At 42.6% G+C, this 16,809-nt stretch overlaps 1 protein-coding gene across 1 annotated transcript; it reads right to left on the bottom strand.

The window, feature by feature from the left end:
• Positions 1 to 3,145: 3,145 nt before the first annotated feature.
• On the bottom strand, positions 3,146 to 12,517 carry LOC148900551 (uncharacterized). Its single transcript, XM_088993169.1, is given in 4 exon segments — positions 3,146 to 3,316; positions 8,235 to 8,318; positions 8,321 to 9,801; positions 12,403 to 12,517. Coding segments are annotated over 4 exon segments (1,851 nt in total).
• Between the last annotated feature and the right edge of the window lie 4,292 nt (positions 12,518 to 16,809).

Raw genomic sequence — 16,809 nt, 5'->3', positions numbered from 1 at the left:
TTTTGCTGGCTATTTGTGACCAGCAGTTTCTGTTTGTACTTTGTTGGGGTGCTTCGTTTTTGTTGTCCCGGCACGTTTAGATTCCCAAAACATTGCTTGTTTTGTTTCCGAACATAACAGTCCAGGCGCCCCCAGTTCACCGCCAGAGATGGAGAACACTATCAAATTTCATGGAAAAACATAAATGACACAACTCGTAGCTGCATCCTCCATCTGAATAACATTTTCAAAAAAGCCAAAAATATGTTCATGGTTTAATAAAAACTAAAATTTAACTTATTAAACCATTAAGATATTTTTGGTTTGTTCAGCCATACAGTCATTGTTCTTGAATATTTTTTTTATTTGTGTTTGGAGTGCTCTGGATATTTGGCTATGATTGGATGGTGACCAGTTCAGTGTGTACCACACCTACTGCACAAAGAGAACTGGGATAGGGACCGGCTTATCTGTGACCCTAAATAGGATAAGAAGTTTTAAAATGGATGGATGGATGGATCATTCTAAGAAAATGTTTGGGATTTCATATGATTTAGTTTCAATTTGGAATGGAGTTATCATACATCCCAAAAATCTTTTAAAGCCTACCTTAACAATGCATGTTATTTGTCCTCTGTAAACATGTAATTGAATCTGAGAACACTTTAACACTCTGCACTCTTACACTGTCCTTCAGCCCAGACAAAAATAATGATAAAGTCGCCTCCACAATGCAGCCAATAATTCCGGTAAATCTACTCTGAGATATTGGATTAGGGCAAGCAAATGTAGCCACTGTGTTCCTTTTAAAAAGACACCTGACTCAGACCACGCTTCTATCTTATCTTGACCCAGACAAACAAAATAATATTGCTACACAGTAGATGTGGACATCAATCATGTCTGTTTTACAATTGCATGACGGCGTTTTTGTCACTAAATCGGTGATTAGTTTTTGGTCTGATTTACATTTATATTCACTGTTATCAACACTGTATGATTGACGCAGTTTATTGGGTTTTTTTTTTCCTTCTGGTGTTTGTGTATCCGGCTTGAAATGACAAAGAACTGTAACAAACAAGAGATATGATAAAAATCAATTTATATGCAACCACCATCGCATAACCATGCACAATATTCCCCTCAGCAAAGCACAGCCTGAGACATGAGACAGTAAAGGTGCTGAGGGAGCAAATCAAAAATTCAAACCACACAACAATTGCAGTTTTATTTGGCTCAACCTGTTTGATAATACTCACGCTGTGGCATATATTGTGATTTTGTCTGCTCAATGCGATTTTTTTTATGGCCACTACCATAATTGAGACAAAATATGGATTTGATATGATTTATTTGGACAATATCAATACGTGTTTAGATATTAGCACGTACAGTACATATGTATTTTCCTCAGCTCAGCAGGATTGCATCCTTATTTAAAAACAACTAGCATCTCAGATAATTTTACCTAAGGTAGAGATTATTTTCCAAATCATGTCAATATAAAAAAAGCATTTGGAAGTGTCCGTTATAGTGTCAGTATAAAGTATAGTGTTTAAACATATCTTCAGGAACTAGATTTCTTCTTCAGAGAAATCAATCAAAAATATTTCTGAACAATATTCTGCACAATATGTACGATGAAGCCGCACTTTTCAATATACCTGTACCGTATACTGATTAATATAGTAAGTAACATGAATGAAGCAGTGTATGAAGCTGTATACAGCAGTTCTCGAATATTTTTTGCCACTCGCTTCCCCATCTATGTGGCAAGAAAATGGTGGATTTTGCCACCCAATCAATTTAAATGACACAATATGAATTAGAATGCAATGATTACTTTAGCCTATTGAAGAAGCATATTTATTGTGAAAAAAATTGGGGTTGACTGGCGCTTGAAAATCATTGTTGATTCGATAGAGATTTTGGATTTGCGGGTGTTTGAGGGTGCTGAGGCAAGCGTGTCGTAAGCACTCTCAGAACCTCTGATACCCACACACAGTGCCAGCACCGCACTGAAGCATTGTTTAGCCCACCATTTCAATACAAAATTAGTTACAAAGACTTTCACTTATTTCAATGTCATTGTATATTTGCAGCCTTGGACTGAGGTCAACAGTGAAAGGCTCTAGTGCACCCCAATTAATAATTAGAAGTATAGTAAATGGAGGGCTCAAAGACTGTACTCGTTTGCGAACTGCATGTCACAATTGTGCCAGACAATCGCATATGTTAAAGGCGCTTAAGTTCTTATATAATATGGCGGTGTCAAGTCATGTTAGGACTGTTTTGCATCATGGGCCCAGTTTGAGACACACCCAAAACATCGCTACTATAGTAATGCTTAAAAAATGTCAATGTCGGATCTCTACAAATTAATAATTCATAGTTCATAGTGGTTACAAATGCACAAATCCGTGATTTCACTTCATATGGTCCTCTGGACTCAAAATTCATGATGTCCATTATAATTATGAGTGACTACCATTCGTATCCTATCAATAATTTATGATGGCATACCACTGAAAAGGGTGATATTTCACCTCCGTTTTTCTTCCTGTATGAAAGAGTACATTGTTGTAGCAAGTGTCATTTTGGCTTTGCGGTTTCGGGGGCTGAAACATACCCGCGGGCTAACCCTTTGAAATACCTGACTGCAACAGAAAAACCTTAGCTTCAGCCTTAGCTCAGATCTGCCTATGTTATTTTAGCTGCGGATGAGAAATCCCACTCAGTGATTTAGCAAAGGGGCACACAGGTGCAGGTTCCCTTCGCTTATTTCCAATTATGGTTTAATGAGACAGATTGAGGTCAGAGGCAGAGAGCAGAGCTGAAGGAACTGGCCATCAGAAGGATTAGATTTGCCAGTAAAAGAGCGGGGCGCATTGGAAGTTCCAGCACGCCACCTTGAGAGATTTTTCCCTGGTCTGCCATCTCCCAACTCTCTCATAGACACAGACAGAAGAAGGGAGCTGAACCGATGCCAGAAGCCTATAAAGGCTCCAGTGATCTTGTGTGAGGAACGCGAACCTAGCAACCAAAGCGAGAAAGTGAAGCAGCCAGTTCCATTCTCTTCGGTCCGCTTTAAGAGTGTGTTTCAGGAGAATATTATCCAGTATAATAACTCCTCCAGAACAATGCATCATTTCAGACGCCGCAGGCTTTAGTGCTTTTCAGTCAGCAGCGGGTCAATGATACTGAGAGAGGGGAGGTGACAGTCTTCTTGGGTCTGACAGCCTGGAGACTTGCTGAGAGAGGTGTCACTGCCGCTCTGTCTGAAAAGCTGGCTGTTGTCTCGTCTTGTTTTCTCACTTGCTATTTTCACTTTGGCTTTCTGTTGACAGGACAGAGGGAAGGCTTGTTTCAAACGCAAATCCAATTCAAACAAACGCTCGGATATTGCGTCTGATTTTGGCAAAGCTTTTAATGGACTCCTAATTGCAAAATGCACGGTGGCTCAAACCCTGACACGCACACACACATTAATCACCCTTTGGACACATGCTGTGAAGTCTGTCAATGCAACAAACACTGTGCCTCATGCACCATAACACTCACTTCATTGGGATTAAGTAAAATATTGGACACTGTTTTATTTCCATTACGGACAGTTAGGACGGCAGAAAAAAATCATTGGCACCGCCCTACCCACTCTTGAGGACTTGCACACTGCAAGAATCCAAACAAGGGCGCGGAAAATCCTACTGGACCCTCCGCACCCTGCCCACCACATTTTCTAGCCACTCCCCTCAGACAGATGCTACCGATCCATGCGCACCTAATCCAGACAACATTTAAACAGTTTCTTCCCCCAAGCCCTTAACTCTCCAAACAATAATCCAAATGTAACTGTGTAGTGCCTCAATTTTTCTTGTGATGATACTAGTGCAGCGTGTTTCGGCTTTTCCCTTCAATGGGTCGCCACAACGAATCAGTGTCCCCCATCTTCAGAGGCTTGATCCACATATTTGTTTTGGCCAAGCTTTTACGTCGGACGCCCTTCCTAACACAACACTTTGTATTTATCCGGTAAGTATTCACAGAACAAGAAACTCGCTCAGTAAAAGGCTCCCAAACACAAAATGGTTATCGGCACGGCAACATTCAAAAGTGCAGCGCGTTCTACCGGAGACAAATTCTGTGTGTTCTTCAAACTTGCCAATCAAGATGATTCTCATTCTTATTCTGATTCTGACATCCTTTCCTATTAAAGTTTAGGGTTCTAATTCTTGACCGGCCCAAATATATGAAAACAAAAATAAAACTGTCCTTTGACATAGAAGTACCATATTTTCCTCACTATAAGGCTCACCTCAAAGCCTTAGTTTTTTTTCAAAAGCTGACCATGCCCCTGATAATCCAGTGCAACTCTTATATGGAAGAAGTTTTAAAATATGTAATAATATGTATAATCCGGTGCGCTTTATCTGGCAAAAGTAAAAAGTAGATATCAATCTATATACAGTACAGTTCATATTTCACTTTCACTTTACCCTTTATGGTTTCACTTTGCCAAGCGGAATGGAAACTGGAGACGAAAAACAAGGCTACTGGGGGGAGGAAAGGCAATATTTACAAAGGCCATAGAATGTGTCCCTTCAGGGTGCAACCTTTTATGAATTCACTCGTTTGCAGCCAATGCATGTGTACTATATTTTGTTGTGAGTGAATGAGAGTATGCCCACATAGAGGTTGTTCTTGGCGAATGTGAGCGTGTGTCTTTAACGGCAGCTGCTTGTATCAGTTTATGACAGCCCCAGAGCTAATGCAATTCAGGCGGGAGGATAAAACTGTGCATTTTAACAGCTTGGCCGGTGGCGCGAGGCGACCGGCGGTGCACGGTGGAGCGAGAGAAGCCAAGCTATACGTCTGTGAAAGAGAGTTTTCCAGTGCTGCTAAGCAAGACACAGATGCAGTTCCAGCCCATCTCTCTCACTGAGCAGAGGGCCAGGCTGAGGGATGAGAAAACAATCTGAAAACGAAGAGGAAATTATTCACCTGTTTATATCTTTGCAGCTCACAGCTTGCCTTCTCCTCCAATCTCCTTTGCCTTCCGTCCTCCTCCTCCTCTTCCTTTGCTTCCTCTCAAGCACAACCATCTTTCTCACTGTCAGTGGGTGTCTCCATGTGTGGGGGCACCATGCTCATAAATCTCCTCTATCTCAGGCAAATCTGTTTTATCCATCAGGGAATAGAAACAATCTCACCTGATGTGCGTCTGCACGACAATAAATGCGCATATAAACATTCACGTCGGAAGACACGTTATTGCACGTACACTACACTAATATGACAAACAGTCTTGGTAATTAACATTGACAAGAGGTTTGAAATTCTTCGATGAGATATCATGTGAAAGCAGCATTGAAGGAAGACATATACAGTATCATCTTTGGATGCTCTACTCCTCTGGTAGTGTAGTTTGGCACATATCCCGGGAAAAACTAGCATGTGTTTTAAAGCAAAACACCAACGTTGCCTTGAGTGATACTGATCAAATCTGACACCACAGATTTTTAAAATATGGTAATACCATCTGCATTCACGAAAACTTAAAAAAAATAGCTTACCTACGTGTTTATACAGGACATGAGAATACTTTGTATGCTGGCACAGGCATGCATTTCCACATCCAACCAAGTTGGCAAATTTCCTGTAAGGATAAAGATATGAATAATAAAATACAGTAGGTTGTAAGTTTACTTACAAGGTGTGCCAAAAGTCAGTCTGAGCCTTCTTATTTTCTTTTCTTTTTTTCAATGTATCACACAAACATACGTGAGGTCATCATCATTTGACAGCTTCGGTTCAGACTTTGAGAAGCATTTCAAAATTTCCACCCGGGAAGTGTTTTTTCTCTCTCCGAATGCAGTTCAGCATCAGTTTAAGAAGCATCATGGCTGTCACACTGCTCCAATGTGCAGCTCTATTTATGCTTTCCATAGCAGGATTCCGAAACAAGATCTGCTTCTTGACAAACAAGGAAGAAGAAGGCCGCCTACTTCCTGCACTGATGAAAATACTGAACTCCTACTGTATGATGCTTGTGAAATCATTAACTTACTCCTCAGCCATTTGCAAAAAAAGTTTATAGTAATGTTATGGACAACCCGTGCATTCATCATGGGCATTTACATAAAACAAGTGATTTTGAACTCTTCATTATTTTTCTAATCCACACAAGGTCAAAACTATGCAGGTAACATCCAATTTATGACCGGCGCGACTTATGACCACCTGTACTTACGACCACGACCGCCAGACCCTATTTTTTTTTATTTTAATTCCATGCCTGGCACCGCAACGCGTATTACAATTTTGGCCAGCCAGCATCTCTATCTCACACAGCAATCGACCGTGTGATGGCACTGGAGGGAGGAGTGGCCACCAACGCTGGCCACGGTGCTGCCAGGACGAGAGCCGAGGCGGGTCGGCGTTCAGGCGCGCGGCACCGCCGCAACGAGGAATGGAGGAGAGTCCCCCGACGCCGGCCCGGCCAGGACTAGAGCCTAGGTGGGTTGGGCGTCGGCGCTCGGGCACGCGGGATCGCCGTGATGAGAACGCCGTGACGAGAACGCCGTGACGAGAACGCCGCGTTGGGCCCACGGCCGGCGGACTCTGAGCGGGTTGAGTGCGTCAGCGCCGCTGACGGCCGCGGGGTCGGGCCGCGCGTCGGCGCAGAGAGCGTGGTAAGGCCGGGGAGAGGGCAACCGGTAGAACACCGCGTCCCAGACCCACGTCCGCCCGCCCCTGTGGCATCTGAATCAGGTTGTTTGCAAGTAATTTAGCACAGAGTCACTATTTTTAATGGATTTTGACTTGCGACCATTTTGACGACTTAATGACTATTTTAACGACTATTTGGTCAGAACGGAACCCGGGGGTAAGTGGGATGTTATCTGTACATATGTTATAATATGTGCTTAGATCCCCAAAAGTATCTGGTTCAATCTCCTTTAGTAAGTTTCTCCTCGGCCACGTTTTGTAGCAATCAAGCTTCTGACATAATTCTAGCTGCTGCATACATATTTGACTACTATCATTGGCAGAATTAGCAGGCATCATAGACAGCAAATTGGCTGATGTCCCATCAGCAAGGCAGTAAACAAATGGTTAGCACTTCTACCTCATAATATAGAGGCCCAGGGTTTGATTCCCGGCTCTGGCTATTCTGTGTAAAGTTTTCATGTTCACCCTAAGTGTGTGCGGATTTTCTCTGAGTACTCTGTTTTCCTCCCATGTTCCAAAAAAATGCGTAGTAAGTCGGTTGAGCACTCTAAATAGTCCAGAGGTGTGAGTCTGAGCGCGAGTAGTTGTTCGTGTATGTGTGCCTTGCAATTGGCTGGCAACCAGTTCAGGGTGTACTGTGCCTATTGCAGCCCCAAGCAAGCCATTGACCGTAAAATTTCTAGAACACCTTCAAGCCAAACTAAAATTTACAGCTGCCAACATGGACAAGCCTAAGAGCTTCTGGACAAAAGATTTATGGTCAGAACAGGCCAAGCCTGAGGTACTCAGCCACAACGCCAAAAGGTGCGAGAAATATCTCAAGGAGTCACCACAAACAGTTTCGACTGGATTAGGTGGCGTTTTATGTGAGTGCCTACATGTTAAAATAATAATGTCCAGTGCATTTATACTTACAAATATACATGTGTACACACAAACACTGAAGTCATTGTATCACCTCTATTCCATGCTGTAGTTCATTTCAATAGAGTGCAGTTAAACCTTTTTTTTGCTATCACAAGCCCTTTTGTGGTGTTCTTGTTGGTTTGTAGAAGGAAGTCCAATTCAGATGTTTTTGATGTCACCCAAAAAAATATTGGAGCCAAGTTTGAAATCGGCCTTGAAAACCATTCTTTTTTTATTTGTTTTATTTCTTCTGAAACTGGAAATTTGGTGACATTTTCGAATGCTGATGGCTAAAGAATAAAAAAAAGATAGAAACAAACTTTATGGGGCCTGAAAGAAGAAAGTCAAAGTCAGCTTTATTGTCAAATATGCTAATATGCATGACATACAGCACAGATGAAATTAATGTCCTCTCGGACCCAGCGTGCAAGGCACTTATAATGTGGCTAAAAAAATATACAATTGACAACAGACAATACATGTAAATTGTGAATGTAAAGTGAGGTAGTGACGTATATAGAGTGAGGTAGTGACGTATATAAAGTGACGGTTAGTTAACAATACATCTGCTGATGCACAAACTTGGACACATCATCAGTGTTGATTCCTAGAATCACTGGGTGTTTCGGGTCTTTCAACAGACACCCTCCTCCAGGCGACCCGACCGGGGTTTGCAAGGCCCCGGCCTGTGTCCAAGTGGTATGCTATTGCTCCACTGCCCCAACGGCTCTCCCCTCCTCAACCAGAGCCATCTGGTGGCTCTTTCTGCTGCCTCCACGTTGTTGCCTATGGCTCTTCTGCGGTTTGCACCTGTTATGCCCAGTGTGCCATAGGCTTTGCTCAGGGAGTGGCTGGCAAATCCCCGACTGCCCACCCCCACCGGCATACACCTCGACCTCCACCCGTTCCTCCGACATTCCTCCACCAGCTCCTGGTACTTCTCCCTCTTCCTTTCCTGAGCCTCCTCCATCCTCTCCTCCCAGGGAACCGTCAGCTCCAGCAAGAAGAGTTGCTTTGTGGCCTCAGAGACCAAGATGATGTCAGGTCTCAACCTGGTCTGGGTGATGTGTGCTGGAAACTTCAGTTGCCTTTCCAGGTCAACTGTCATCACCCAGTCTCGGGCCGTGGAGAGCAAACCAGCAGAGCGGTTGCTTGATGTATTCAACCTTTGTCCTTCTTTAACAAAGTGAATGGTCTTGGCAGTGGCTCGGGTGTAACGGCTTGCCGCAATCCCCTTGCTGATTGCTTCAGCGATGGATTTGAGGACCTGGTCGTGCCTCCACCGATACCGACCCTCACCCAGGGCCTTGGGGCAGCTGCTCAAGATGTGTTCCAGAGTCCCAACCTTGGAACACAGGGGGCATGCTGGTGTTTCTGTGGTGCCCCACGTGCACCGATTAGACGGGCTTGGAAGGACATCGTACACCCCCTGAATCAAGAACTTGATCCTCTGTGGGTTCCATGACCAGATGTCCTTCCAGGTGACGCAGCGCTCCATCGCCTGCTCCCACTTCTTCCAGGCACGCTGCTGCCGCATGGCCACTGCTCTGCTGGTTCGTTCTTCCTTGACTGCAGCTCGGACCTCCTCCTGCACCAACCTCTGCCTCTCCCTCGCGCTGGCAGAGTCATAGCGGGTCGCTGTTCGGCTCCCCAGTCCAGCTCTACCTTGCGCCACTGCTCCAACAATGGTCCTGTGCCTCAGTCGAGTTTCTGCACGCTCAACTGCCTCGGCTGCCCTCCATTTCCTCCCAGTCCTCACAACGATCCCTGCCCCGGACACTTTGGCATCTCTGGATCCAGAGTACTGCAGATGTTCCCGTGCCCGTGCTACAATGAATTCCTCCCTGACTGAGCTGAAGGGGAGCCTGAGCTTGTTGGTTTTCCCGTACAGCCCAATGCTACTTAGGCTGCGGGGCAGTCCCAGCCATCTGCGCAGATATCTGCTCACTCTTTGCTCAAAACCTTCCACCACGGTCATGGGGACCTCGTAGATTAGCAGCGGCCAGAGGATTCTTGGGAGGATCCCATGCTGGTAGACCCAGGCCTTGAATCTTCCCGGGAGCACAGACTTGTCCACTGTTTTTAACCAGCCCTCCAGTTCAGCGCTGGTTGCTTTGATGGACTCGCTGTCATTCAGGCTGCAGTTGAAGACCTTGCCAAGGCTCTTCACTGGCTTCTCAGACACTGAGTGACAATGTAGTAATGCAAAAACAAACAACAAGAAAGGGTTGAAGTGGTTGTAGTGAGGTCTTGCAGAAAAAAATGAGAAAGAACAAAAAATAGAGTTCAGGATGATAGTACAGCGTGTAGTGTGTCCTCAGAGTTTGGTCAGTGTGGCAGTGGGAAGGGGCAGGGTGGACAGGGCTGGGAGGGAGTTGAGTCTCCGGACTGCCTGGTGGCAGAAACTGTCCTTGAGCCTGCTGGTCTTGGCTCGGCGACTCTGCAGTCTCCTACCCGATGGCAGCAGGCTGAAGAGGCTGTGGGAGGGGTGGGTGGGATCGCCAGCGATCCTGATGGCTCTGCGGGTGAGGCGGATGTTGTAAATGTCCTGAAGGGAGGAGAGAGAGACACCGATGATCATTTCAAAGTTGCATCTTTCATTTAGTAGCTGCCATGCTTATAATGTATTGCTATAGAATATATTTGTGGGCCTCGCCAATCTGTCTGAATGGCGTTAAAATGACATTCCCGTAACTGCAGTGGGAAAGTCTTGTGCTTTTGCAAATGTCCGAGCGATATCAAACTCTCTTCAGGCTTTGCTCAAGCACAAAATTGTTCAAATGCCATGCCATTTAAAGGGCCAACATTCAAATACCCGATATACTTTGGGGTAACTACCCTGAAGGAGGAACTTTTTAAGGCAAGATATGCACTGGCCTTTCTCATAATTTATCTGCCCAAGGGCCATTAATAGACATTGTATCAACAAAAGTCATGAAGGGCCGCCCCATGTCTCATACTTACAAGTACAGTATGCTGCTGAATGTAATGTAGCATATCCAGTGATGCAGTCTTAATTCCATTATGCTATGCATGGTTTATGCTAAATTAGAGAAAGTTGTGGGCATATTTTCCTCTATCAACCCGGAATGGTTGATACTTACAGTATTAGCAAGAACTGCAATGGCTCAGAATAACTTTTCAAAACAGTCTCATATTCAGCTTCAAATTTAATATTTTCCACTACAATTTGCAAGTTTTTAATTTCTCGATTTCTCGATCCAATTTCTCAGTCGCTCTTCATTGAGATTACCCTAATTGTGTCCAGATCATATTTATTTGAGTTCTAGATCCAAGTGGTGGAACAAGGATAAACCTGTATTTTTTCCATGTTACTGCATGGTAGACCCGGATTTCTCTTAACATGTAATACATGTCTTTTTAACAGCCTACATGAAGAACAACTACATGTTTAATTAATGTTAGTAGGTTGGAGCTTCTTGTTCATATGTACATCAATATTTCATGTTTATTGTGGACTATTTCAGTGAGTGATTTCAGCAAAGGGGATAGGAACAACCATCCACACCTCAGGGAAATTTCTTCTACAAAGAAGACGCGTGTTTTTGGAATGTGGGAAGAAACCATAAAACATTGCAGATCATGCAACATCAAAAGAGACAGAATGAAAACCTCACATCCTTCTGAGAGAGAGATTGGAAAGTAAAACAGCAATCATAAAATCAATGGAGAAGTCAAACAAAAATGGAGGATCAGTGCATATGTTTGGAATGAAGGATAAGCCGATGAATTTTCACAATCGTGAGGAAACGAGAAATCAAAATAGCAAACGTAGAGAAGAGAATAGAGAGAGAGAGAGCTCGGAGTAAGAAAGGGGAGAATGAACGGAGATGAGAGATGAACAAGGATGTTTTCTGACAAGGATTAGGATGGCAGCAAAGAGGATTGTTAACAATGCCTTTCATCACAGATGAGGGTGGTAGAGGCGTGACAGTTCAGATCCACTCAGGTCCTGACCCGTCTCATGACTGAGTGGCTCTTGGCAGATCACATTGATAATTGAAGCTATTGTGTTGAATGCTGCCTGATGTTACCCTAATGAAGACACAGTTATCCACCCTGGCTACCTCCAATATACTCAGACATTAACATATCCATCCATCCATGCATTTTCTGTATCCATTCTCCACTAGACTCTTGGGTAATCTTTTCCTATTGATTGTTCCAGATAATTGCAATTCAGGACAAAAATGATACAACAGGCGCCTATATAAACTATTGCTTGCACAAGTACAACCAACCGAAGTCTCTGACTTTAAAAATAAGATGATTATACATATTGAGACGTGAAGGAATATTTTTGGTGTGCGCACGCACCATTTGATGGGTCACATCTACTTGAATTACAGCCAGAGTTGATGCCCCACTCGGTAGTTGTGGCGCTGAATCGGTGGCAGCTGCCGCAGGACTTTCAATGAAAGAGAACACTACACTATAGAGGCAATATTACATTGTTTCTGTAGTATAGTGTGGTAACAATTGACTGAAAATAAATTGAAGTCAATTTTTATTTCGCATTCATGTTGCTAGTATTCCAAATTGTGAATCATACTGGCATTCTGTCAGACTGAAAAGAAGACACACCCACCATGTTTCACTTGGAAGAACACAACAAAACAAACGGAAAAAAAATGATAAGGGTGACGTAGCAACCATTCTAAAATGAAATTGCCAAGACTTCAATAAATAAAATATAATGGCATCTAATGCCTGTCCCAGAAAAGATAACCAACACAACTCGCTGTATGGTGAATGCAGTTGTACATGTGTCCCTTGGTGATCCAGTTGTGAGAAGAGGGAGCTCAGTGAGGCTGTCAAGGTATCCTTTTGCTTTGTGGCAACATTCCCGGGTCACCTGAAGGTCATCCCTGGTTGTCATTGCTGTTATGCAGCCGAGTCTGGCAGCAATGCGCGGCGTGTGTGTGTGTGTGTGTGTGTGTGTGTGTGTGTGTGTGTGTGTGTGTGTGTGTGTGTGTGTGTGTGTGTGTGTGTGTGTGTGTGTGTGTGTGTGTGTGTGTGTGTGTGTGTGTGTGTGTGTGTGTGTGTGTGTGCGTGCGTGCGTGTGTGTGTGTGTGTGTGTGTGTGTGTGTGTGCGTGTGCGTGTGTGTGTGTTTGTGTGCGTGTGTGTGTGTGTGTGTGTGTGTGTGTGCGTGTGTGTGTGTGTGTGTTTGTGTGCGTGTGCTTCTGTGTGTGTGTAGTAGCTTCAACCAGTGAAACCAAGCTAGCTGAACTGTTTCCCATCCAAAAACCACAAATCAAGAAATAAGACAAATGCAGTCAGAAGACTCGATCTAAACCAGAACTTTTCTGTATATGAACGAGCTGATTTATTTTCATAAAACACACAAACCTGTATTACAACTGAACATGACACTCAGCTGCAGTATCAGCACATTTTCGTAGCCGGAGAGAAAAAAGTACATCACAGTTTAAGTTGCTGAAACATGATATATGATTATGCCCAAGTCATTGAGCACAGCAGACAGCAGTTTAACAACATTTTTTTAAATAGTTCAACATCAATATTAATGATGCTTCTGAGGATGTTTTTCAATTATGAATCAGAGCTATTCCAATCATATGACTGTTTGCGTCACTGAAAAAGAGCACTTACAGTGAGGAAGTTTACATGAACGCTTCCTCACCACCTGCCAAATACCGACATTTGAAAAGATGTTTCTCTGAGTCAGGCATTAAAGCGTGATGATTGATTATTTAAATGTTAGTCTGATGTGAAGTACTCCAGAAAGAGATGGGTGTCTTGAAAGCTAACATAAAAATAAATACATAAATAAATGAATCATGTCAAAATAAATCCCTGCTAAAATCGGTACCTAAATGTCAAATCCCTTGTGTAAAAATAATGTAGAAATGTTGTAATCATTTTGTTTCCAGTTTCTACTCACTTAACCAAAAATTAAGCAAACTATTTGTCAATTACTTGTGCACAAGTCAATTAGTTGTGAACAAGTAATAACATGAATAAACAATTACAGTGATACCTCGTCTTACGAACGCTTTAGCTAACGAACTTTTCGCCTTACAAACGTTAAATTCGCAAGAATATAATCTTGGCATACAAACTATTTTTCGGAAAACACACGGAGCGCCACAATGAGTGATGTGTCGTTCGCAAAAGCCGGTTCTTGGAGCTGGATCTCTGAAGTGAACGAAGAGATCCAGCTCGTAACAAGGAGCTGAAAAGGGCAGCCGACTTTTTTTGTCATCTATTCCCGTCCCCCAGTCTTTGGTTAAAGCCGCACATGATTGGTCAAGATCTGTGGTAGAGGAGGGATTGGACACACACAGCAGGACACACGCAGCAGTGAGGAGGGCAGTGGTTAGAGTAAACAGGCAGGCTGTGAGCACATGAACAAAGAAAAAACAAAAGTGAAAAGGTGAGAAAATTAATAGAAAACAGTGAAATTTGAACTTTTTTCAACTTTATTGATAGTTCAAAGGCAGAGTGTATAATGCAAGGTTAAAATATCCCATCAATCAGGCTCAACAAATAACTTTATTGATAGTTCAAAGGCAGGTGTAGACTGCAAGGTTAAAATATCCCATCAATCAGGCTTCACAAATAAGCTGCACAAGCCATCTGTACAATTTGAAGACAAAAGACAACCAAGGGAACCAGATATTAATGATGTTTCTAGTGTGTCTGCAATATCACAACTTCCAAGATGTACAACCGAGAGCTCCTTGAGACACTTTATGCAAAAAGCTATCAACCTAACTAAACAGAACACAATTTATGAGGAACTCAGTAAAATTATCGCAGAGAAAGCACAGCAACTTCACTCGGATATCGTCCAGAGGTAAGCTGGAAGTTCGTCATCCATTGATGATTTCAAGGCTAGCCTTGGAGGTTCGAGAAATTTAAGCGTCGTACAGGGATTCATAGTGTCATTCGTCATGGTGAGGCATCCAGTTCTGACGATAAAGCTGCCAAAGCTTACAATAAATCATTCCTCAAGATGGTGGACGAAGAAGGCTACGTTCCTCACCAAGTGTTTAATGCTAATGAAACCGGCCGTTTTTGGAAAAAGATGCCTAACCGGACTTTCATTATACAGGAAGAGAAGTCCTCCCTGGTAAAGATAGGCCAACCATCCTTCCTACAGTCCTTATGGAATGTGACTTTCCCTCCCACTTCCTCCCACTCCATTCCATCAAGCCATCAACGACTACCATAAATGTAAATAAAACGCCAATTATACAGTACAGTTTATTTCTTAAATTACAATACCACAGGGCATTTATTATACATAAAATAGGGTATATTTTGTGTAGTTTTAAGGTTTATTCAGTAGAAAATTATTTTATGGGGACCTGGGAACTGATTATTCTCATTTTAATGCTTTCCTATTGGAAATTAATGTTTTGAATACACACTTTTTGCCTTGCACACACTTTCTGGGAGCAAAAGTATTACTGTACTTGGTTTCACCATCATAACGGCCCTCCGAAGGAAGACGCAACCCCAAAGGGACCCATGACAAAAGTGTATTTGACACCCCCTGATATATAATGAAAGCATCACAGAAAGGCACAAAAATGGACATTGTTGAAAGTTTTTATGCTTGGAATTGCTGTTGCAAATTTTCCATTGCAGCTACCTGTTAGAGAACAGTACCTTTTGTGCTTGTATGTATACATTCAGAAGGTGAGAGAAGGTCGAAATAGGTTGACCTGTAAAAATTATCGATATTTTCATTGTATTTAGTTTTTAGTCTTTTATTGTTGTAACAAGGTAAGACCAATTCACTATTATTTGTGGAAAACGTCTTTCATCTTTGCATTTTCCAAAAGCTGGAAATGAGCTTGAGAAAAAACCAGTACCAGGTTTATTCTGAGGGCAGGAGAAGCAGGAGGGAGTGTGTTAGGGCAGATGGGCAGGTGTCAGGATGAGGTGGGATGCTGTTGCCTTTCGTCACCGCTCCATAGTGATGCTCCTTGACAACACAGGAAAAAGATGTGTGGTGCGGAAGACAATGTGTTTTGTCCCTATTAGCACATCATCGGCTTGAATCCTTGCACAAACATGCTTCTAGCAAATGAGCGTGACATTGAACATCCCCTCAGAGCAGCAAGTGTTGGGGCAATACATAATGAGTGTTAGTTTTCAATGATATATCTCATAAATTTAAAGATGGAAAAACAAAGTGGAAATGAATTGTCAAATTAAGAATTTAGGTGGCCACTCTTCTGAACCAGGACTTCTGCCTTGGTATTCGTCGCACATACGATATTCATTAAGAATTGCTGAAACAAAGCATTTGTTTCAAATGAATGGACCATGTATTCGATCTTGACAACGTGCATCAGTAATGGAAAATTAACATTCTAATTGAAGAATTACTCCGAGTAATGAAATTATTGTTTGACATTGTAAAGATAAAGAATAGTTATATATTTATTTATGACCTTAGGTATTGGTTTGAAGATTAGGTAGGATTGTAGGAGTTGGGGGGGGGGCTCGGCTTGTTGTCGGCTTGCTGTCGATCCGAATGTGACAGGAGTAAACTTTATCGTAAAGATTCTTTTGAAACTCTCATTGAAGGGATGGTGACAATGGAATGTTGGGTTGCGTGTGTATGTGTGTGGGGGTGGGGTACTTTTTATCAATTATAAATAAGCAATAAGTGGGTAATACTATTATTGATAGACACACCTAATTCATTCACTGCCATTCACAAATTTATTCGAGAATTGAAATTATGACGTACTTGCCATTCCTGAATTTCTTCAGATTTTGTTTTTTTCATGCTTGGTTGTTGTTAAAGCCCTGGCCATTGCCTCTGTCAATGTTTTTTTCTTTTCCACAAGGGACCAGCATTTCCCTTTTTTCCATGTTAGCACTTTGTTCTAGCTTCAGCTGTTGTTAAAGCGCTATGTAAACATTTATTTATGTATTGCATTGTATTTTGGATAGCCACCCTCATTTCAACCTCATATAACTCCAGACCCATATAATTTAGGAATTATTATTTTTTGATGAAAGAAGAGAGTCTAAGGTTCCTAACTTTGTATTGATTGTGTATGTAGTCCTAAAACGCAATGTTCTGTGGATCCTGGAATTCAAGTGACAATGGCAAAAACTGGAGTGGACACATTTTGGAGTGGACACATTTTTGTACATGTCTGGCAGTGAATTACTTAATCATT

Source organism: Hippocampus bargibanti, linkage group LG03 (assembly GCF_051943395.1).
Source record: "Hippocampus bargibanti isolate YZ-2025 linkage group LG03, ASM5194339v1, whole genome shotgun sequence".
NCBI lineage: Eukaryota > Metazoa > Chordata > Actinopteri > Syngnathiformes > Syngnathidae > Hippocampus > Hippocampus bargibanti.
The sequence above is the reverse complement of the archived record's forward strand: the minus strand, read 5'-3'. Positions and strand labels throughout refer to the sequence as shown.